The 23,364-nt window shown below is 46.1% G+C and overlaps 1 protein-coding gene across 5 annotated transcripts in view; it reads right to left on the bottom strand.

Moving 5' to 3' along the window:
- Window positions 1-10,063: 10,063 nt before the first annotated feature.
- Window positions 10,064-23,364, bottom strand: part of CRTC1 (CREB regulated transcription coactivator 1) — a 46,675-nt gene continuing 33,374 nt past the window's right edge. For 2 of the 5 annotated variants that reach the window (XM_056337323.1, XM_056337324.1), the window contains 6 exons: window positions 22,086-22,222; window positions 21,263-21,514; window positions 18,923-19,024; window positions 13,560-13,646; window positions 12,552-12,732; window positions 10,064-11,786 (listed from right to left, as the gene is read on the bottom strand). In XM_056337323.1, the coding sequence (XP_056193298.1) occupies window positions 11,575-11,786; window positions 12,552-12,732; window positions 13,560-13,646; window positions 18,923-19,024; window positions 21,263-21,514; window positions 22,086-22,222 (971 nt within the window). In that variant the 3' untranslated portion in view covers window positions 10,064-11,574. The remainder of the gene's footprint in view (window positions 11,787-12,551; window positions 12,733-13,559; window positions 13,647-18,922; window positions 19,025-21,262; window positions 21,515-22,085; window positions 22,223-23,364) is intronic. The other 3 variants (XM_056337326.1, XM_056337327.1, XM_056337328.1) reach the window with 3 other exon arrangements.

Below are 23,364 nucleotides of genomic sequence, written 5' to 3'. Positions count from 1 at the left end.
CCTCCCTCTAGTTAGTGTCCTACCTCCTCCTTGTAAGCGGCAGTTTTGGAGCGATAAGTGAAAGCTTTATGCTTGACCTGTCCTACGACACCATGCCAGAGCTCCCACAAACAGCCCAGGAACTGGGAAAGCTGAGGCCGGTAGCAGCGCGGGTGCTCCCGAGCTGGGAGCAGCAGGCAGAGTGGGGCTGTGATCCCATCGCCTCGAAGCTGCTGTGAGCCCGTCTCTTCCAGGTAACCAATAACCCAGCAGCATTCCAGGCTGCCCAGAGAGCCAGGAAAGGCCAGACTGGGCAAGATGCTGCAGGTAAGCAGTTCACCTTAATGAGACTGAAACTTGCTCATGGTTTCAGGAGACGACCTGCTCGTGGTTTCAGCAGGCAGCTCCCATTGAGTAGCTGAAGGCGCGCTCCGGGGAGTCAGGAGCTCGCTCCGGGAGGCGGCCGAGCGATAAATACCCCACACTGGACGCGCTGCTTCTGTTTGATGTTACCAAATGAGCCAAGTGTGAACATAGCTTCTCCTCTCCTCTCGGCAAGCTGATGGCAGAAGCTGCACTTCACCCAGTGCGGGTCTCCCCAGCTCCGTGCATCTGAATTTCCCGTTCCGGAGGCAGCAGCGTAGGCAGAGATCTGCCGAAGGAACCCCGGTCTCGCTAACTGGCTCCTTCAGAGGCTGTTTGCTTGTGATCACAGCACATCCAGCACATCTCCCTTCACCCTTCCAAGGCTGTCAGGAAAACAGCCACCAAGTTTTCTTTCCCCAAGAGGAAAAAAAAAAACCCAGAGAGGTTTTTTTCTGCCATGAGGCAGGCCAGAGTACAGCACGTCCTCCACAGGGTGCTGTACGTACCGCAGGGCCCTTCTATCCCTTGTAAGAATCCGATGCCAGAGTGGGTAAGGGCAGAGGTGGCGCGTTTGAGGGCAGCTTCTCCCCAGCAAACCCGGCCCCGGCTCACAATAGTGATTGCAAATGCACCTTTCCAACAGACAAGCATAAAACAGCATCAGAAAAAGATTAATTCCGTTCAAAATAACGGCCCGAGCAGAGGGGGAACTGCCCGTTCCCTCCCGGCTGCCTTAGGAACACAGAACTCTTCATCGCTGACCAACCTAACGCAAGATGCGGTGAAATCTACACCCAGTTCGTTAAAGCACGCACATATGACGGGCTAATTAGGCAAGTCTCAACGTCTACGTGCTCATTTTCTCTTGCAAAAATCCAGCAACTCAAACAGACAGACTCCCCGTACCCCAGAAAGCTCCAAAGACACCCAGAAAGGGGCCAGGCTCTGACCCGAGCGGAGCGGAGCAGAGCTGGCCACCGCGGCGTCACCCGGGGCTTCAGGACTCGGGGAAAAGTGCAGGAGATGGTTTAAATCCCGAGCCTTCGCACAACGCTTTGCATCTGTTCCCTCTTGAAGAGCGAGCCAGAGCAGTTCTCCTAGCTGTAAGAACCCAGCTAATCAAAAGAATCTCGTTTCGCTATTTCTTTACAACCACGAGCACTGAAAACCAATATTTCGACACTGAAAACCATCAGGAAAAAAAGCAAACAAACGACAAATGAAACTAAGAGAAAGCTAAGCAGCCAGAGACAAAAACATTTGAACTTTTATTACATTTCATTTACAAATAATGCAAAGATACAAAGACAAAAGCCTTCACACAAAAAAGAAAAGATTGAAAAGAATGTACATTTAGTTGAGCTGCTTTTTTCACATCATTTCTCAGATTGCAAACACTTAAAGCCAACTTCAGTTTTCCACTTTACCTATAGAAAAACACAATAAATAAAACTTTTATGTCGCAGGGACAACTTTTCCAGAGTTCCTGTGCCACCAACGCTGTAGCTGAATATAGGATTGCATATATCAGTGAAATAATCCACAAATTATTTTAATAGAAAAAGTTTAGCTTGTAAAGAACAGTATATTATACTGTCTCTGAAAATGCATAAATCTGACATTTTTCCCCAAGCTCAATGAACTACACAAAGTTGTTTTAGCTGCCAGTCTGTGAGAGAAGCTGCCAAAAGCAGCTGTATTTAATTTTATTAAAATCAAACTTTCCCTTCATGAGTACTACTACATTTAACTTCCACTTCTTCTACAAGGAATCCTTCCACAGATGGGGGCTCCGTTAAGGTCTGAAGAAAAAGTATCTAAAAGTTCTAATTCCTCCCCAAAATAAAACCTCATTACCTACTGTCTTATTAGTTACTAGCTAACTGAAATACAGTATTTTAATTACTACGCTGCATAACGCCGACCAGAGACTGGTGGATGTGTACAGGGTATACTGGTACACGCGGTTATCGTCCGAGGGGGTTGATGCTCATGCCATGAATAGTCAGGATCCCGTAAGTAACGAAAGTTTTGTTTAAGCAAGCCCTATACCCTCCCCCCCTCCCCCCCGACATTGTGCCCCGCAAGTATTATCATCTAACTCTTATATTCATCATCTACTCTGCAAGGACAGAAGGTTTACCTATTTATCTTCTCTATATTTAATGTCTTAGAAATTCCAAAATCGAGCCCAAGCTTCGTCTTTTCCTTTCGAAAGGGAGGCTCGGGACATTACACCTAAGCAAGGTTGTGGGAGCGCTGCTTGCTCTTCTTTCTCGACAAATAGCCAGAGCAGATTTTGTTGAATCAAAAAAATTTGCCCTTTGTAGGGTATAATTCAACTCAATTGCTACGAGCAAGTTGAAGCCTGTAAAATTGCTGAAGGAAATTCCGACAACTCCACGACTCCAGTTCCAGAAACCAGCTCTTAATTTATAACCAGAGACCTTTCCTCCCTTTTTTTCCTAAACCACGGTATAAAAAGGTCGGATCGAACAACCCGTAGCACACGTACAAACGAACGTTACACCCCCCCGTACAGATGGAGCAGTTCCAAAGGCGGAGGGCGACGCAGCGCGCTGAGAGCTGGCGCCTCCCCAGAGCCGACAGCGCTCTGTCACCTGGCTTTGTCCTTCGCTCTACACGACCCCTGCTCCGACTGCCTCCGCCGCAGCCCCTGCCCTACTTCCACAGCTTCGTCGAGATTTGTTACAAATAGAAACCTCTGCCCACCAGCCGAAGCCTTACCCGAGGCTCCCCTTCGCCGTTACTCAGTCGTGACAAATTTACATGTATTGAGGGGGAAGCCCCCCCCTTCTATTGCACATTAAGGGAAGAACTGAAGGGTGGATGAATCTGCACAGGTCTCGGACTCATCTTTAAAGATGTAGCTCAAGTTGCATGTGGTGGAGAGTAACGTTCCCAGGGGCAGAACACACATTTCCCTGCATTTTCCCTCGTTAAAAAAATCTCAACCGCAATTAAAAAAAAACCCTTTCATTTCACTTGCAGAACAGGGCGCCCTTGACACCTTGCAAAGCTTTATCCGCACGAGGCTGTAGCTCTATTCGATACCGAAAGTTTGAACCGGAGCCGATAGCCGGGGAAATCTGTATGTGACGCGTGCGCCGTCCCCCAGCTCCGAGAGCAGCGGCCTCACGGTGACACAAACGGATCGATCCCCTCCTGCCCTGGCCCCGGAGGCAGCACCACCCACCGCAGCGGCAAATACTGGCCCCAGAGAACATCAAGCCAACGGTTCTGCTCCGGCAAAACCCCGGTGCCAGTGCCTGGAGCAGTTGGGCTTCTGCCACCGACAAGAGCGGGGCCAGAACGGACTCAGGAGCCTCCACAACACCTCCGCCCCCGAGAGCTGCGTTTCTCCAGCAGAAGCACCAACCGTTTTGGTCTTGTCTCCTTTTTCAAGATGCTTTCAAAGCCGAGCGATGCCCTCCCTGTTCGTTAACTGGGGTCACGAGGCTTGAACAGCTTCTGCTCAAAGAACGGATATTCCAAGACAAGAGCCGGGAGCAGACGCGGCCTCTCCACCCACGTGCCGAGCGCCCCCGGCGCCCTCCCAGCTCTGCTCATCCCCATTTATTTATCGAAGGATTCTCTAACGGCTCGGGTAAGCTGGGAGGCGAAAGCAAGGTGAGAGCGGAGTTAACTGCGTGCGTCCCCTCAGCCTCTCAGGGTTTTGAAAACATTGAGCAAACACGTCGACTGCCACACAACTGCCACCGTCACCCGTCAGCAGGTCCCAGCGCCGCAAAGCCCAGCTCATCCTGCCTCATCCACCATGCAACATGAAGAAAAACACTATAAAACAAAACCTCGATCCGACAGACACTAAAAACCTGACAATTTTAAGACCGACAAAAGCCAGGCTGACACAAACACAGCTGCTCGCTCAGAGCCAGGGCACGTCTGCCCGGGTTCCCCGCAATAAACCCGGATTAAGTTCCCACCTAGGAGGTTTCTGCCACAGCGGCACCGGCGAACTCCTCCAGAAGTAGCCCAGGTCGCCTCCTGCGACAAAAGCACCCTTGGCTCCAGCCCACACTGGCACGGAAAGCGACTGCCATTACGGACACTCATTTATTGAAGAGGAGGAATCCCTCCACCAGCTCGGGAAACGCCATCCCTTCCGCGCACGGACCGAAGTGTCAGCTTTCGGAAACAGGTAATTAACATTCCCAGGGCACAGACCGACAGCTCAAATGATTTTTTTTAGTTTTGAGCGCAATAAAATGAGACTAGAACCAGCAACAAAAGTCAACGTGTCCATGCTCCACAACAAACCGCTTTCACATGGCAGATCCCAGCTTCCCAAAACCGAGAAAGATGGCAAAAGGTGATTTACCCCCAACGTGGCGCTGTCCCGCAGGCAGCTCCCACCACCACTATGGTTCATTTTTTCACCGAGGGGTTTATCCCTTTTGCCTGAACGCATCAACCGCCACCAAGGGGAAATACTGTTTGCACATTTGAAAAAAAAAAAAAATAAAAGTAGCAGCGTCTGGGAGCCGGTACAGGCTGAGGGCAGGCAAAATTAAAGAGTAAAATCATCTAAACTGTCACCTCCATTCCCATCCGATTGTCACGTTGTGAGAAAACATCTGAATGCTGCCACTGGGAAAGCAGAGTCTCGCGTACGCGCCAGTGGGGACAGAAATCCCTGTGGCAGGCGGCACGTGTCAGGAAGCTCAGCGAGCGCGCAGAGAGCGCGCAGTGACAGGTCCCCAGCAGCTGCTGCTGACGCCAGAGGCAGCGATTCCCGAGGTGTTTGCTTTGTTCCCAGCGCTGCAGCAGCAGGTTCCGCAGGTGCCTCGCAGCGGGACAGCAGGATAACGGGATAACGGGAGAGCAGGACAGGGGGACAGTGGGAAAGCTTCAGGGTGCGACCGTGTCTCCAGGGCCCGTCCCTCCAGCCCAAGGGCCGCTGTAAAGCCTCGCTGTGCCGACCGCCAGCGGTCCCAGTGCTCCCCTACCCGGCTGCTCTTCGGAAACAGGGAAAAGCAGCTGGATAAACTCAAAGCGACCCGCTTCCAACAGCCAAACCGACACCAGTAACCAGCTCCTGAGGGCCAGCAGGTCTGTCATGACAGCAAACAGCCGGAGACAGGTCAGGAACCATGAGCATTCCTCCCTCTGTCTCTCCAAAAAACAAGTGCTACTTTCCACGTGGGTTTTCTGCCCCAAATTATGTCGCCTTAAAGCTGAGCCAATTACTAAATTAAACCACAACAAAACAGGACCTTCGTACACAGTGGCAAACACGAACATGAGATCGCTGGGATTCTCCAGCAAGCAGAAAACCTACATCAAAAATCCAACACGTAGCGTTTACTTTTATTCTCCTGTAGCTACTCAACAGCAAAATTGAAAGTAAAAAGAACTGAGATAAACCAAACCCAACGCTATTTAGGCCTTTCCTTGCCTACTATTTAGTTACGAGACGACACGTGCAACTTTAAAGCAGCAACAGGTTCAGCTGGTTCTGAGACGGCGGGGCCAGAACCCGAGCGGGGAGAAGCAGCTGCCAAGCGCTGGCGCGACGGCACCTCCCGCGCCAGGACCCAGCGGCCACCAAGGGCCCCGCCGCCAGCACCGCGGAACACGGGGTACAGGCACCTGCCCTCTTCTGTGGTCTCGTTACCTGTGACCCTCAGACAGCCACCGCACTCAGACCCTTCGCCTCGCAGAAGCGGGGAACCTGCGACAGAGAACGAGCATCGGGATCTTCCCCGAAGCGCCTGCGCTGCCCCGCTCCAAGTGGCGCTGGGAGCGTGAAATCCTTTGGGGCGAGGGCGTGGGAGGTGGTTTTCAGGGCTGGTCCCCAGGACGGCCGTGCCACGGCCCCTTCAGACACTGGCACCCGTAGGAGGGACGTGGCCGGGCCTGACAAGGCTCCTCATCCTTGCGACGCGATTACCGACGTCCAAGTGGCACGAAGACCCGAATCCCCCCTCAGCCGCGCACTCCTCCCTGCTTGCAGTTAACACGGCACTCGGCTGCACGCTCCTTCCGCACCGTCCCTCTGCGCTACCGATCCCCTTCCCTTCCTGCGCTCCACCGCGTGGTTTTCCACAGCTGCCTCCCCGAGTCAACTTACCGAAGAAAACAGTAAACGTTATTTTACCCCTTTAGGCCTTTATTTTGATAAAATTCGTCAAGCCCACATAAGGCAATATACACCACAGTTAAAACCACCCCCCTCCCCCCCCCACAAAATAATAAAATAAATAACACAAATGAATATAGTACGTAATGTAGTGTTTTTGTTTTGCAGTATAGAAATTCCACACAATGATTCTGTTTAAAAAGGTAAAAATGATTTATAATACACAGTTATAATGTCATCATGGTGCCCGCATAGAAAACTGACATGCAATCCATGCCTACACTGCGCAGTATAAATAATATGCAACTAAAAATACAAAGAACAGGAACACTACAAATTTGTATTTTTTTTTTCTTTTTTCTTTTTTAAAAAGAACAGACACACGTAACAAACGCTACCTGCGCTTTCACATTGCCATCACAGTGACGGGGGTTCCATTTTTCAGAGGAATAAACGCCGCTTTTTTTTTCTGCTTTTTTTTTTTTTTTTTTTTTTTTTTTCCTCCTGAAAGCACAGCGTACATTGTAACCTACGGGATGATGAGGGGGCTTTTCCTCTTCCTTCTTGTACAGAGGGGGTTTCCAGGGGGAGTACCATGCTCATTAAGGGACAAGATCTCGAGCCTTAATTATTGTTTCTACAGAAATCCAAGCTTTTACAAGCAAGCGCAGTCAAGACCTTATTTCTGAGGGGAGTTTAAATGATTCCGTAAGTGATCGGATGCTGCTTTTATGCAAACGCAGAGGGCAGATTGTTCTCTGAGCTGCAGGTTCGTCTGTAAGCGTTCTGGGTTCGTGCCGAGGGTCTCAGGCACACTTTTTTTTTTTTTTTTTTTAAGATGAATTAAATTCAAAGTAAGGTATAACAACGTACAAATAATTGACAATTTCTGAAATTAATTCGCAGCCTCTTTCTGGAAACCTTTTCCCCTCTTTTTTTTTTCCTTTTTTTAAAAAAAAAAAAATAATGACAGGTTCTCTATACAGGGAAGGTTTTGCACAGTTAGAGATCGCTGGGTGAGTGGTCACTGCCATGCAGAAGCAGTAGTGAGCCGAGAGGGTCGGGAGGGACCGACCCCGGCCTGTGCAGATTCATTCGGGGCGGCTGGGGGGGGGGGGGATGCAGGAAGCTATGTACACCGAGAGCCTCCCCCCTCCCACCCACCCGCACTGCCACCGACAGCTGGACTTCGGGGGTTTTCTGTTGAAAGTCACAGTATTTTATACACCGAAGGTTTATTCCTATTATTTCCCCATTGTATTGGCAAATGCAACAGTCTAGCTTGGGAAATTTTTTATATATATATATAGAGAGAGAGAGAGAGATATAAAAACACACGTTGTAGGGAGGGGGTAGGGTTCACTCAGCAGGTATGTTTGGACAGTAACCCTTTGAGACACCAGACAGTTTCAATATCATTTAACTCAAAAAGTTATAAATAATACTACTTTTTTTTCTTTTTTTTTTCTTTTTTTTTTTTTTTTTTTTTTTGCTAAGTGATCGTTTTTCTTTCCACTCATCCGTCCCTGGATGGGGAGGGCCAGCCGCTCCCAACAGCTCTCACCCCTTCACGCGCCGTTTCCCATGAAAACGGCGCTACTATATTTTCAAACCAAATCACAATTACAGGTTCTGAAAATACCAGGGCACCCGCTCCCCGTTCACCTCCGACAACCCCAGCGCCTGGTTTTGCTTCCGCATCAGCCTCGCGCAAACACGCGTTATGAAACCATCAGCTTGATGGGGAGAGGGGGAGAAACGTCTCTCTCGAAGCGCAGCTCCCACACGACACTGTCGGGAAGCCGGGGAAGCAAAACGCAAGCGCTGTTGCCATAACTGCTCCGGTTCTCAAAGGGTCGGTACCCAAAGCAGCTTCTCCCTGCCCACTCCTGGGCGCAGGGGGTGAAGCGCATCTTGTCCCACACAACCGTCACCTGCTTCCCGGGATGACTCCGGCTCGCGCCTTCCCACTCCCAGAGCACCCTTCACCGTTCGCCCCGCAGGAAAGGAACAAAACCTGGATTTCTCTCCACTAGATGGTCCCTAATTTTGACAGTTGCATCCAGACGTGTTATTTTTAAATTAAGGCCATTTTAAATGTCTACTTACAAGTCTAATAAACAAGATCTCTTATATACACATGTCGTTTAAAAAAAATTAGAAGGTAGCATTTAGCAACAGCTCCCTGTAAAAGTCTCCAGTGAGGCATCACATCTCCTGCTTGGCCGCTTCATTCCGAAGTGACTCTGGTTTTAAAAAAATAGATCACAAACGAGAATGTACATGCATGAGAGTCATTTGAACGAGAGCGCGATACAGACAGAAATCCCATCCAGGAACTACGCAAACTGCAAGAAGCGGATTGAACTCGCACTGCACCTTCGGCTGTCCAAAGCGAAGGACTCGGAGCCACCCATGCCCGAAGGACTCCGGTTCTCCCGGTGTATCCTCCTGGTCCGAGCTACCTCTCCCTTCTGCCTTCTTCAACTGAAAAAGCATTAAGCGATCCGAAACAAGCAGACACCAGGAGTTAACCAGTACTACTGGGCTTAAATCCTGCCCAAACAACCCAAATTTCAACGAAGATGCGGGATAAACTTTCAATCGCATGGGGAGGACCACGAAAAGAAAAGACACACGTTAAGCCAAGAGATCAAAAAGAAAAAAAAAACAAAAACAAAACCAAAACGTTTTTAGTGCAAATGGTCAACTAATGGCACAAATGTGAGCAAACACGCACCCAGATTAGAGAGATCCCAACAACGACTCTGCTCAGCAGTGTTTGCCCGAATCTCAGGACAGCGTCCCACGGATTTCTGGAAGCACACAGAAACCTAGTATAACTCATTAAGAGCAGCCCAGCTCCTCCGCAGACCTTCGTTAGCGGGGAACAGCAAGGCAAAGCTGCCGCCAGGGGAAGGGCGCGGGTGGAAGTGCTGAGGGTGGTTTGGTTTGGGGTTGGTTGGGTTTGGTTTTTTGTTTTTTTGTGGTTTTTTGTTGTTTTTTTTTGCTTGAAAGTCATGAGAGCTGAGAGAACGGACAGGTTTTTATATGAAAAAGCAAATCCAGCTGATGCAGACCAAGCCGAGAGAGCAGATGTGGAACTACCATGCCAGAGGGGGGGGACCAACAAAACGCAACTCGTCTTGAAATGAAGACTAGAATGGCTCTTTTATCCAGGCTGTATTTAACAAAAATAGATGGGGATGTTCAACCCCTGCTGCGTGGAAATGCCTTCCTCTAGCAGGTGTTCGATCACCTCACGTTTGGGGTGTTAGGCCCAACGTAATTTTTAATTTAAGCCTAAAAATAATGTTAATTTGTAACTTCTACTGAAGAGAAGGGTCCTGGACTTAGATTCTGTTACTGTGCAGATTCCAGTGTAACAAAGACAACCTTTTAGCAACTGCTGTAAGCCTGGTGGGCTCTCGATAAATCTTTAATTGTGTTGTCAAATGTGATGAGAGCCCCAAGCGCAGAGATCTGGGAATCATTATCAGTTCACTGGGAATCGTTATCAATTCAGCCATGACATTTAAGTGAAACCACCAATTTGGAGTCAATGGATGGTTTGGGTTTTGTGGGTTTGGGGTGTTTTGTTTTGTTTTTAATCTTCCATTGATAAAGTGTTGTTCACCGGTCCGTTATACCGCAGCACAGAATATTAACAAGGACTAACAGAAATAGTCTATTATAAATTTAACAGAATCTCAACCTGTTTGAGGATACAGTACTGTTTGCTGTGGAGCAAGCTATTTTTTCCCCAGGGTGAAAGAAGGAATATCTAAGTTCCTGCCACCCTATTTTGACTATATAAAAGGAAAACATCTAGACTTGCCTTAGGCTTCCTTCTGCTCAACATCTGTTTAAAATTCCAGTTAGTTAAAAATACCTATATATATAATATATATAATATATTTCTGGAATAAAAACACAAAAAGATGTACTGTACAAGTATTATGTAGAGTGCTTCAATTGGCTGTATGTAGTTTAGCTACTTTCCTAATATCCAAATACTTAAATAAAAAACCAAAAAGATCATAAATAATGGTAACAGAATAAGTAATGAATAAGAATAAAAAATAAAAAATAGTCATCGTGACTTGAGCCAGGCATTGCTATAGAAATGCCCTTCCTGTTGCCCAGGAATCTCTCACAAAGTAAAATTAGAAATATGCTCTGCACGTTAGTCTCCTATATTCTTCTAGCTGCTTTAAAATGTTCCGATCCTTCCTCCGTGCTAATCAAGTAATGAATTATAGTACTTTTTTGTGTGCTCAGAAATGCTATATATATGTATACATATATATAAATATATATATTACATATATATTAAAAAAAAAAAAAAAAAAGCTTTGAAACTAGTGTTTACAGTCGCCTTTCATGACTGGCCAGCTACAAAGGCCATCGGGCTGCCAGGCTGCTTTGCCGCTTTGCCAAGCGGGCGAGTTTGCTCGGGGCACGAGAAGAGGCAGCGGGTGCAGGACAACAGTCAAGGAGACAAACCTGCAAACAAACATGGCGCAGCGAGAAGGGAAGAAGCAGCGTTTTACTCTACAAAGCAGGTGTCACAAAGCAGAGTCAAAACCGCCGAAGCTCCCCCAGCCCCTCCCAGAGGTGCCAATGCAGAGATTTGCTTTCGAATCGGGGGGAGGGAGGGGGGGGTGCCGTCGGCACGTCCCCCTCCCCATCTCCAACAGCAGCCACCGGCGTGGTTCGTTCGACAGAATCTCTTTGCCCTTGGCTCTGAACCTTCCTCGCCTGCCCAAAACCACCCCTTTTCTAGTGCAAAAGGATAAACTGACAACTTAACGCTGGAGCCTTGGTGGGGGGAAAGGGGGGGGCTCTGGAGAGGAAAAGGCTGATGGAAACTCCTTACTCATTAATGGCAATGAGCGGATAAGGGGTGAAATACGGCGCGACAGGGAGTAGGGGTCTGCAGCGCTGCAAGCTTAGAACGACAAGCTTTACTCATTGTACATGTTGTACAGGACAGAGCTACTGCTCTCGGCAGCTCCTGTTCTGACACGACTGACCCACTGGACTCTCTAGTTCGGCTGGGCTCCAGGAACAAGCGTCATTCCCACGCTCCTGGCGTCCGCACTTCACAGCCGGTCCATCCTGAACGTGTCCTCTGTGGCGGGGTCGGTGAGGACCATGTCTGGGTCATTCAGCATGTGCAGTCCATCCAAGGTTAAAGGGTCAATTTTGAGTTCATCCAGAGGGAACTGGGAATCCGTATCAAAGCTGACGTCTCCCACTCCTGCCAAAGAGCTGGTCAGTTCTTTTGATAAGCTGGGAGGAGATTCTCCTGTCACTGCAGGGAAGAGGAAGAGAAAGGTGTTGGCAGGGCTTAGCAAATACACACTCGCCAGGCAGTCAGGGGATAAAACAGCTTGCAAAAATTCTGGAACGATTTATCGAACTAAGGGGAGCAACATCTATCCTCGTTTCCAGCCGGAGGAATTACAGATTTGTCAGCGCATCTCAAAGCCATTGTAACGGCCTAACAAAAAGCAAAAATCATATATGTACATTTGGGGGCCACAAAGTGGCATCACTCGAGTCTCTTTTCTCTCCTCTGGCTTTAGGAGGAATAACCTTCATTTGCATCATTCTAATCAGCAAGAGTTCTTGGCTGAAATACGGACTGAATGATGGTTTTCTCAGTGGCCTGCGCAGAAATTGTTTCCAAACATCCCACTGTGACCAGATTCGCCACCATATGTGACACCAAAAAGCCCTTTGTTGGCAAGCCCGACCAGAGCAGCAGAGGAAGAAGTTTGGCTTTTGCAGCTTCTCCTTTGCTGTGGCGGAGGATCCTGTAAATTCAGAGGCAGGGGAAGTCTATAAGACAATCAGCGCTGCCACTGCAGCTCTAACAGTTTGCTGGGATTAAACAAGAGCCATCGCGCTCGCTGGCACTCGGGAAACACATCACACCGGTAACAGCGTTCGCCCAAGGTGAAACAAAACCTTCACATGCAATGACACCCTCTTCCTTTCTCGGCTCGAAGCGAGCCACTGCACAACAAAGAAACACCGACATGGTCTGGTTGCCGGTTCAGGCTCTGATTCTTACCTGTAAGAATGATGTTGGGGATGTTTCCATGGCTGGAGTAATTCAGCTGCTGCGAGTCCTGCAAGCTGCCATGACTGCCGGTAAGTCCCATCATGGCTGCCTGGGAGTAGTTAAGGGTGGAACAAGGGCTGTACAGGCTGTTGGAACTAATGGCGTTTTCTATCATATTAAACTGTTCAAGCTGAAGACCAAGGCACAAAGGAATTATTACTTCTAACCATCAGGAAAGAACAGCAAAACAACTTACAAAGCTCAAGTACGGGAAGCAATATCGAGACAGGCAAACAAATTCATCTTTAGGTTTCGTTGGTCAAAATACGGTCTATTTTCACTTAACTTTCCAGAATAGTTTTCTGCCAAATCCAGAGTGCAGGGGAATGAGGGTGGATGCAAAAATAAAAGTGTTGCTTTTGATACCATAACAACAAAAGAAAAGGTAGCTTTAGAACAAAATAAAAAAAAAAAAACCAAACGTAATTCATGCTACTAACTCAGGTATCTGCCCATCAAGCACTGCCTCTCAGAAGCCATCTCGGGTTTTCCCGCTAGCGGCGTGTATTTCATAGCTGAATGAATCACTGCGCTGCCTGGCCAAACTAACGAAGGCACACGGGTCTGCTCGCTGCGTTTTGGTACCGTGCACGAGCTGTTTGCCAAATTCAGGAGTAAATATTGTTACCACCTACAAGCAAATCCTTCCCAAATGCAACTACGGCCAGAAACGTGGGGGTTTTAAAATTTATTTTCATTATTTTTAATCCAATAAACTTGGCAGAACACCTTTAAAAACATCTGCTGCAATGGCGGAGGGACAAGGGGGAAGGCAGGGGAGGAGGGGGGGGAAGGCAGAAGAAAAGCAATCCCAGAGTATTGCAAACTAAAAATAACAGAAGTAAAACTATATGGACAAAATGTGATCTCACATAAAATAATCAAAAGTTGATCTGTATTTATTTTAAGCTGAAAGTGGCCGAAATATAGCTGAAAATCTGAGATGAATTTGCTCACCTGATGGGATAGGGCATTAGCCTGCCTAGCTGTCATCTGCTGATCATAATAGGAGTCACCAAATACACTCCCCAGAATGGAAGAATGCTGAAAACAAAACAGAGTCTTTATGGTGCAAAAATCTCACAAACAGACGTACCCACGGTGTGCGAGTGACTCGAGCCTTCCAACTGATTCTTCTCAATGTTAGTTAGCAGTGCCCTTTATTATTAACAACCACTAACCATCAGCAAATTCATCAAACATTCGGTATTTCCCTGCAACACGCAAATCCTTCCATGTTACGCTGCCTTTTGGTAAGCACAAAAACACAGTCAAGTAAACCAAACAAACTTCCTCACGGAGGACATACAACACAGAAAACTTCTGATTTATGAAAACAGACGAGTGCGCTAGGTAACACAAGAAATAAATCAAAGAAAAAACCACAATCAAGCTGCAACTTCAGCTTTTTTGTGAAGGTTGGTTTTTTTTTTTGAGGGGGTGTGTGAAAGACAAACCCCACACAGAAGTAAACTGCACGTTAAAAACAAAATGCAATGCAAAGCTGCTCACCAGCACGCAGGTAGCGACTAGCTCACTGCCTCTGCAACCTCGTGTTCACGGCACAGCCAGTTCACTGAGACAACAACATGCCAAACTGACAGTGTAAAGTCATTTCTCTTTTTGCTGCGGATCAGAAAAGTTAACGAGAAAGCCTGGGAAAGCATGTTATCAGCAGTTTGAAGGCAAGAATCTCAGGAGGCATCCCTCAGCCTTGCTATTTTACTGTCCCCTTTGGCACAACAAGCATTTATCAGTTATTCTCTATCAATTATTCTAAAGGTGACCGAGAATTTGATGTTGAAGTTGTAATACTATTCAATATTGTCCCAAAGAATTGCCAGATATAACAGAAATCACAGAGAGATCACCTCTTATTTTAAACTGTCACAAATCCTGATATTCCAGCTGAAAAAACATCCACTGACAAAGACAGCAGCTGTAACAGATGGTGTCTCTAAAAGACAACTTGCACGGAGAGTTTGTATCAGTCTTAAAAAACATAATTCAATACCTTGCACAGCGTTTTCCAGCTGCTTTATCTACACGTTAAAAGAGGAAGGCTACAATTTTTCTCCTTAAAAACCTAAGCAGCACATGAAATTCAACAAAAGCCTAGGAAATATCAGAACAGAATTATACCAGCCACCACTTAAAAGCACTAAACGCAGCCAGAGATTAAGATACACAAAAAACCAGCAGACGATGTCCACAACAGTGAACATCCACATTTCAGCAAACATCCCATTTTAAACATTCTCCCTCCTGCATCAGCAGCATATCTCAGCACAGCTTATTTGCAGGTGGCATGCAAGGAAAAGAAGGGAAGTCTCGTATAAAAGAAAAACTAAATTGCCCACAACTTCCAGGAGAGGGGACTACCAGGAAAGAAGCAACAATATACTCTTTTTAAAGCAAACAAAAACCTTCCCACCTTCAGCCAGAATCCTCGGCTATCACGTTATATGGATGCTTTGGGATAAATGTGGCATTCAAAGGGAGGAATTCACAGCTCGAGAACGAGACCCCATGGGGGAAGGTGGCTGAAAGGTCAGCACACGCTGCGCGTGCTACAAAACTCCTCGCTGAGCAGATCCTGCCTGATCCAAGAACTGCTCTGAGCACCGCCGCGAAGCGCTTTCCACCGGCTGCAGGCGAGGGTGCAGGTACCATTTGAGTGCCCTTGAGGAAGGGAGAAATTTGCTGCGGAGCAGCGCTGCTGGGTAACATCAGAACGCTGGAAACACAAGCCTGACGGACCACCACCGCGCTGTGGGAGAGCAAGACACTGGCAGAGGCAGAAACAGGAGCAGACAGCTGCCTCCAGATCTTCATCAGAGGTCACACGGTAACTTCTCCGTAAGCAATGGTTTGACTAAATGAAGCTCATCCTTAAGACTGACTAAGTAGAGCCTGAGCCAAGAAGAGGGATTTATGGGCAAAAGATTAAGATTTTTGATTCACTTGCCTGCGCATTTATGATCTGTCACAGCTACAACCACAGAACAATAACGGCATCTTTGCAGCTTAACACCCTACTTGATGCCCTCCTTAGAGGCAGGGAAAAACTGAAAACGATTATAATTGGAACGGGTCTTCGGATTTATCATCTGGTCCTCAAAACTATTGTCGCTGCTCTATCCCTCACATGAGACCAGGTTACAAGGAAGTCATCAAACATCACAGGCAAGAGCCGCTTCATGCCTCATCAGGGAAAAGGCAAAGCACTACTTAAATAAATAAAAAAACACCACACTTTTCACTCTTCTTTAAATCACTGTTATCTTGCTTGCTGACCAGTCACACGTTGAACAACTACTCAAACTCGGCATTACTCGACCTGCTACATGTGACACTTCCTTCTAAAAACAAAGAAAACAGAGTCAGAAGTGAGAGCTGACTCAAGCAAGCCGATCAGGACCAGCCAGGCTTAACTCTTATCACAGGAAAATTGTTCCTATTTTAAGCGACAAGGCACGGCTTCGGAGCTGTGTGATGTTTTATAACAATTTCTAATGAAAAATCTGCGCTTCGGGATGTCACATCCTCAACATGAATCAAAGCCAGTTCGGACCAACACTAGAAACACAATCGCTATTTGAGAGCTCCAACGAGGATCAAGGTATTTTTCTTCCTTTAACTTCTGACATTTCATTCACGGAGGAGCTTTTCAGAACTAGGGCAAAACCTAAAACCTTTGCATGCCACTAAGCACTGTTCCCATCCTAAAAAGTGTGGAAAACATGAAATATAATAAACAGGAGACCAAAATCTATTTGTGCAAGTCTAGGCTAGTAACTCCTAACAAAACATACAAGCCCATATTTATCCCTCAGCTCTGAAGTATACCGGCTATTACATCTGTAAGCACTGAAACTCCCAAAGGAAATCAACTGGAAATGTCATTACTTCAACACTTCAGAGCCCTAGAATAATTTATCGACAACTCTGTGAAAAACATCTTGCTAACACCATCTCCTCCAGAAACGCGAGATGAGGTCTGTTTTGTCAACAGTACATCTTCTTGGGTTAATGATGTGGTGACTGCAAGAAAAAAACCAAACCCAAACCACAAAACCCCTGGCTTAAATTATTAATCTAAAAATACATACCATATTATCCAGTATAGAGCCAGTCTACTAAAAAAAACAGATTTCTATCTAATTGGAACAGTATGCCAGGTGTTAGAGGAGAAAAGCAAAGTAGTAATAAACAAGCCACTGTCAATGAAAAGCCATGCAAACACAAAGCTGAGAACTACAAGCAGAGCTTTTCAATTCGTGTTTGAACAGGAAGACCTTCATATAACAAACACACATCCAAAACAGAAGAGCAAATAGATTTGGAGATGTGGAAAGATGAAAAATAACTTCTGGTGAATGAACCGTATGTGATAAAAATCAGAACGACAGATTTCTATTTTTAGAGCGTGTCACTCATCATACTGGTACGCTGCAGAACGATTTAACCTAAAATTAATCAGAGAAACAGGAACAAGCGGAGGACGCCTACCCGGTCACACCTACTTTATTCCACTCTTGTCAGCCAGTGCCAGACTGTTCCACAACGGGCATGTTCTGCTGTTGGAACCAATCTGCCTTTATGCTTGGCAGTAGATGACTCTACAGTCTAATGGATCCTGCTATTTGGGAGCTGCCCCCATAATTGCAACCAACCCAAATTTTTCTTCCAAACTGTTTTTTTCTTCCCCCATTGCTTCTCTCCACGCTTCATATTTGCAACGACTACCACAGATAGCTCGCTCGGCACTACTAGCTTTTGGTTCATTGACGGAGGCAGGAAAGCTGTCTCATTTTTAATTTAGCGAAAGTAAAGAATTGTGTGGGTATTTTTAAGTGGCCAATACTAAAGTAAGCAGCATTAATAAAACCTCTTCCTTTCACTCAGTTATGGCATCCCACTTGAAAATAGCAAAACCAAAGCAAGGCTTTACAGGATAAAACGGGCCCAGCAGGAAAAATTACAGCCAAGTGTGTGCTCCACTGGGGAGCGCTTGCAGCACTCCAGTACTTTTGGACTGACCAGTGGCAACAAGCCTGTGGGACAAAACCAAGGAGGAGTTATTGAGAAGTCAAGGGGGAAAGAAAAATCAATGCAAAAATCAAAATTGGATGCACTGCCCAAATGAGAACTGGACCTGAGAATTTGCAGCAGGACTTGGCAACAGCTTTGCTCTACATGACAGCCTAGAGGAGTAAGTTTGCTTGTTTTCTTTGAGCCACACACAGAACACAGCAGAAGTCACAGAAGCAGGCAGAAGAGAGAAGTTAAGAAGCAATTAAGCAAGGGTTAAGAAAATCCAGACAGTCCTGACACTCGGATCTGTTACTGAGCTTACCAGTGACCTGTCTCTGGCTAATGGCAAGGAGAGACGAAGCTTCTGCTTTGGAACCATGAAGGGGCAGAACTTATTTAGATAGGATCCTCCTTACAGCCTTAAAACGTTAAATGATGAAACAGAAAATGTATTTTCAGACTCTGTTGTGATGCTCTGAAAGAATTTCCTGCACCTTATTTCTACAGGTGGGATTTAGGAAAAGGGCAGCCATACGGAGCTCTTTTAGCAGTGTCAGATTATTTCTGCACTGCAAATGCACTCACTCCCTTACGCTAGGGGCACCCCCAAAGGCTGCTTAACTGTCTTGCTGCGGGCAGATAAAAATCTCCCTTCGTAGGATTAACACACATACCAAGCTACGACTTGCATATAGGACATGTGGATGTATGAGTAGATACATACACAGGAAGAAAAACCAGCTACCATGCAAGAAAGCGTGTTTACTAATCCACTACTTGCAAGCCACAAGATACAGCTGCTAATTTTTAAGAGCGTTTTCTCTGGTGTTTTCTGTCAAAGTCTACGTTCCCATGTAAAATAAAGGTCCTGATGTCAATGCATTTGGCCACACGAGGGGTATTTGGTGCCACAGGAATTATCCTGCTGCAGGAGGCACTTGCCTTTCCCTCTCTCTCTCTCCCCCCTGCCCTCCCAACCTCAGCCCTCAGCTCCTACCCGACACCGCTAATTGGAAGGGGTCTACCTGGAGGTTCTGTCCATGGCACACCCCAAAGAGGTAACTGAGTTTTAAGAGCATTCAAATAGCAGCTTTGATCAATCAAAAGGCAATTCACCAGCTACTGAAAAACTCTGGAACTGAATGGAACTGCAGACGAGATGAGACATCGGTAATGTATGAGGCACATACAATTACAGTGAGACAACTATGGGTCAGTAATGGAGAGACTCAACTAAAAACAAACACAAGAAGCAAGGCCTGTGGAAGCACAGAGTCCCTTACTTGAGGGGAGCTGCCAGGAGAGAAGCCTTGATTGGAGACAGGAGAGGTGGGAGACTGGTTGGCTGGGGATCCAGCATTACTGCGGTACTGCTGGAGTGAAGCCTACAGAACAACACAGAATTAAAGACCATGGGATTGATGGAAGGTTGGAAAATTATAAACTTCTGGCGTATACAGCTCGAGGAAGCTGGGAGAAACCATCCTCTTCAGCAATTCTTGGCTATGTATGAAGACACGATTACTGTGAACAATGCCGCAAAAAGGAGAGAGTTAAGGTATCAGCGTGGCATGGTCTGGTCTGACTGAAGGGCTGAGAGCAGGGCAGCGCTGTTGTATAAGCAAAACTGCGGAACTATTTCCTCCCTGTTCTCAGTTACACTCAATTAAAAAAAAATAAATAAAAAATAAAAAATAAAAAATAAAATCTGGTCAGCCAATGATTTAGGGAAAAGAAGCCTTGAAAGCTGGGAATAACTCAAAAATAATGTAATTTATTCTTCAACTGCCATACCCACACATTCTTAACCTGTGTTTACATTGCTCTAGAAATCCTTCTCCTATTACTCTGCCTAGTCTTAAAGCCCGGGTGCGTTATCCAGATGGAAGTGTACACCCGGCTGGAATCCTTCGCAACGCTGCGTTTTACCCCAGGACATGGAACAGACACTGTCTGAGAATTCACACTGTGTTTTGCAGGTTTATATTAGTAACATTTCCATTGTTCCCAGTCATCTTGAGAACACACTTTCAAAGATTTACCTTTTTGGGGGCATAAAGAACCCTGGATTTGAGCAAATTAATAATCTTACTGGCATTTAATGGAATATTGCACTAATTAGCATAAATAGTAAGTACAGCTCTTCTCATCATACTTCCTCTAGAAATTAACAGATGATTGAGGAAAACCTGCAATCCAGTAGTTCTAAGAAAAGGAGTAATTTAATCAGACAGCTTTGCAGCGTGGGAGAACGCTGTACTACAAATGCTTCCCAACACCGAATTCTGTAAATCTCAAGAAAATGTGTCTTAACCCTTCCTGCTATGCATTGCTCCTTACAAACTTTAAGCAGACATCCAAACTACAGCAAAAAGAATTTCAATATTGCTTTACAAAAACTGCACAGAAGTTGTCAGTTAGACCGTAACACAGCTCCAACGGCTTTTTGATAAACTAGCTTTAAACTTACATTTATTTATGAATTGTTTCAGTTGCTTTAAAAAGATAAGCACAGCACCCTAAAAGTTAAGGTCGTAAATAAGTTTAGGATGAGGAAAGCAACACAGAAAGCAAAGAATGAAAATCAGAATCATCTATACTAGTAGCTACATGAGAAGCGTCCCAGCGTTTTAATTCTAACACATTTTGAGCGGATTGGTATCCTTTCCACTGCTGGGTTTGTCCTTCCCCCTTCCCCTTCCAATTCTGAAAGGGAAGCAACTTCTTTCAAGAAGCACTCATCAGCAGGAACTGTTAAAAGTTAGATCCACAAATGAAACCCCCGATCAAGTGCTAGATCACTAGACAACGATTTCATCTCATTCTCAAACCAATTGCTGTCACTACAACACTGCCAGGAGGACACAACAGGTCAGACAACACCAGAGATCCTACACAGCAGGGCAGGATGAGCAGAGAACGAGCTGTGAAATTCTTCCCTCGATAGCCTGGAACTCTGACCTTGCTCTGCATTTCAGATTTTCGTTATGTTGAGACAGACAGAACATTTCATAACAGACCATGTTAAAACAAGCAAGAAAAAGAAACCTGTCCATAAATCATCGGTGTATGTATGTATACAGTCTACCTCCTCTGGGCATCTGAAGGCAGCCACAAACCCAGTTTTTGAAGATCATAACGTACGCTCTAAAATTCCTTAAAATGAAAGGGTTCTAAAAAGTATAGAAAATACCTGGTTCTCTCAACTTTTGGAAAATGCTTGCTAGCAGGTTTCTTTATTGAAGCTCTGTTACCTCCTCCAGGCTATAGCACACTGTGTAACATACAATGTGTTGGGGCTGCATTACACTTAACAGCCGGCAAACGTATCGATGCCACGGCAGCGGCAAGGCACTAAATAAACGCTGATCTATTTAAGCTGCTCTAATCAAACGTGGAGTGGTAAGGGACGCCACTTTATGAAAATACAGCCACCCTAAGCGCACATGAAAACCAAATTTTCCTCTATAAAACATTTAAACGTGGATTCAACCAAAACCATCCTAAGTCTGCTTCAGACTCTGCCTAAAAGTATAATTATTACAAGGGCTGTCCAGCTTGACCTCTGACACTACGCTGCAGGAAATGGAAGCTCTATCATTTCCAGCTGTGCCCAAGCTTACCGAGTTGATGTCTATTCCCATTGATGGTTGGGTCTGGCTACCAGGAGGTGACTGTGGGATGGTAGAAGGTACCGTGACAGAGAGTGGGGGGAGCTGTGTTCCTCGCTGTAAACCAGAGGTCTGCATTAAAGGAGTATTCTGAGGCAGGGTACTTGCCACCTGCGTCTGCTGCTGTTGTTGGGAAGTTGTCTGGGTGAAAAATGGATATGGAGGAAGCTGCTGCTCCAGAGACAATGCATCCATAGCCACGGCCTTAAAAAGAAGAATCAAAATCATCCATGCTGGCAGGTAATTTCCCTTCATTTTCAAGCCCATCAAGTTTCACACCAAGGGAACTGTACTAAGTCAATCTCATCTTGCATTTAAAGAAACGTTTCCTAAAGGTTCAGAAACAGTCAGGACCAGGTTTCAAAAGGCTTAGTATCACCTCCAGTGTACACTAAGCAAATACTCTAAAAGCCCAGTTGAATGTCCAGGTCAGACATCAATAACCCAGTCAACGGCAGTCTCACATTCAGGAATTCAATTTAAAAATCTAATTGAGTTTCTCCCATAAATCAGAGAAGTATCTTCAAAATTTCACAACTAACTCTGGGATAACAACGCTGCAGGAAAGTGTCCTAACAGGTGTTTTTTACCACGGTTCAAGAAAAGCAAAAGTAAAATCTGTCCCCTCTACAAAGCTCTCCCTTGTTAGGGCTCTGAATTAACGAACACATTTACAGAAGAAAATTACAGAAAAAGAGAGATGAAGTTACAGCCAGCTTCTCCTCAGTAAACAATCTGTGATTGAAAACTTTGAGCTCTCCAAGGAAGGTCCTACCTGAGTAATCGGTGACAAAGGGGAAAGCGTAGGAGACATCTGCTGTGACTGTGGTCGTCTTGAGTCTGCACTCAAGGAGAGAGGGCTGACGGCTGGCTGGCGGTGCTGCTGGGAAGGGGCTGGCGTCGTTGTCATTCCTGCCAGGAACAAACCAACCAGCTTAAATGGGAACAGAGCAATGGTGTATTGATACTTGTACAGGGGTGATTACCTAAAGGATGAAAAATTAACGGTGTGAGTGGACAACTACTTAATGCAAAGCACTGAACGCACCTTGGCCAATCAGGCTTGAACTCACTAGCTAATTTGCAATTAATTTTGTCAGGCTGAAGAGCAGTAGGATGAGTGGAAGATCCTTGTGGTTTATCCTGGACCAAAACCAGTCATGGTTGTTCAGGTTCGTTCAGACACTGACTTGAAATTGAAATAAGCAGAGCAGCTTCAGCGGTTTACAGAAACAATAGGTATCATTCTCGCACACCTCCCGGGCCGCACGCACTGAACCCAGAAAAGCACATTCTGCTCTATTCGTAAGGGCTCAAACTTCAGAAAGAAGATAACAGACCATATAACAAGAATAATCAGAGGGCACTTGAGATATTATAAAAGCAAACACCTATTTCATGGAAAATGCAGAAGAAAAACTGGTTGCACAGGAAGTACTCCATTTTTAACGGCATACCAATGCACAGGAAGGCAGGAAACATCCTTCACACTCTAAAGATCCATGACCTAGCAGGGGGGCGGGATAAACAATTCAAGCATTTTAATTTTGTTCAAATTCAAGACAAAAAACTGCAAGTTTTGCAACCTCCTCTATTTTCTGCCTCACCCCAGAGGAACCGAGACACCCTGGAAAGTGATTTCAGGACAATCTAGCTGGTGAGCTGTTCTTCTAGAGCTGCCAGAAAGGAGGAATTCACAAGAGCCTGTGAGCTCCTAGGCACTTGGCAAATGTTCAAGGCTTCCAGGCAGGCTGCCAGGGAGCCAGGAAGTCCGGGCTGCCAAGGAGCCAGCAGGCAAACTGGCTCAAACGGCACAGATTCTGAAGACTGCCTGGCTTCCCCTGCGATGTTTTCAAAATCAACACTGTCTCACGGAACATGTCAGCGAACTGACAAACTCAAAGGCACTGATGTGTAATCTGAAATTGCTGGCAGTTCTTTGTAACCGGGCAGGTGTTTGTTCCCCCACCTTTTCTTGGGGCTGCTGAGGGCATGCCTGTGCAAGGCACACAGCTCCTGCAAAAGGTTCAAAAGCCTTTACACTTTCTGCTGAA

Source organism: Falco biarmicus, chromosome 4 (assembly GCF_023638135.1).
Source record: "Falco biarmicus isolate bFalBia1 chromosome 4, bFalBia1.pri, whole genome shotgun sequence".
Classification (NCBI taxonomy): domain Eukaryota; kingdom Metazoa; phylum Chordata; class Aves; order Falconiformes; family Falconidae; genus Falco; species Falco biarmicus.
This window is presented reverse-complemented; position numbering and strand designations above follow the sequence as displayed.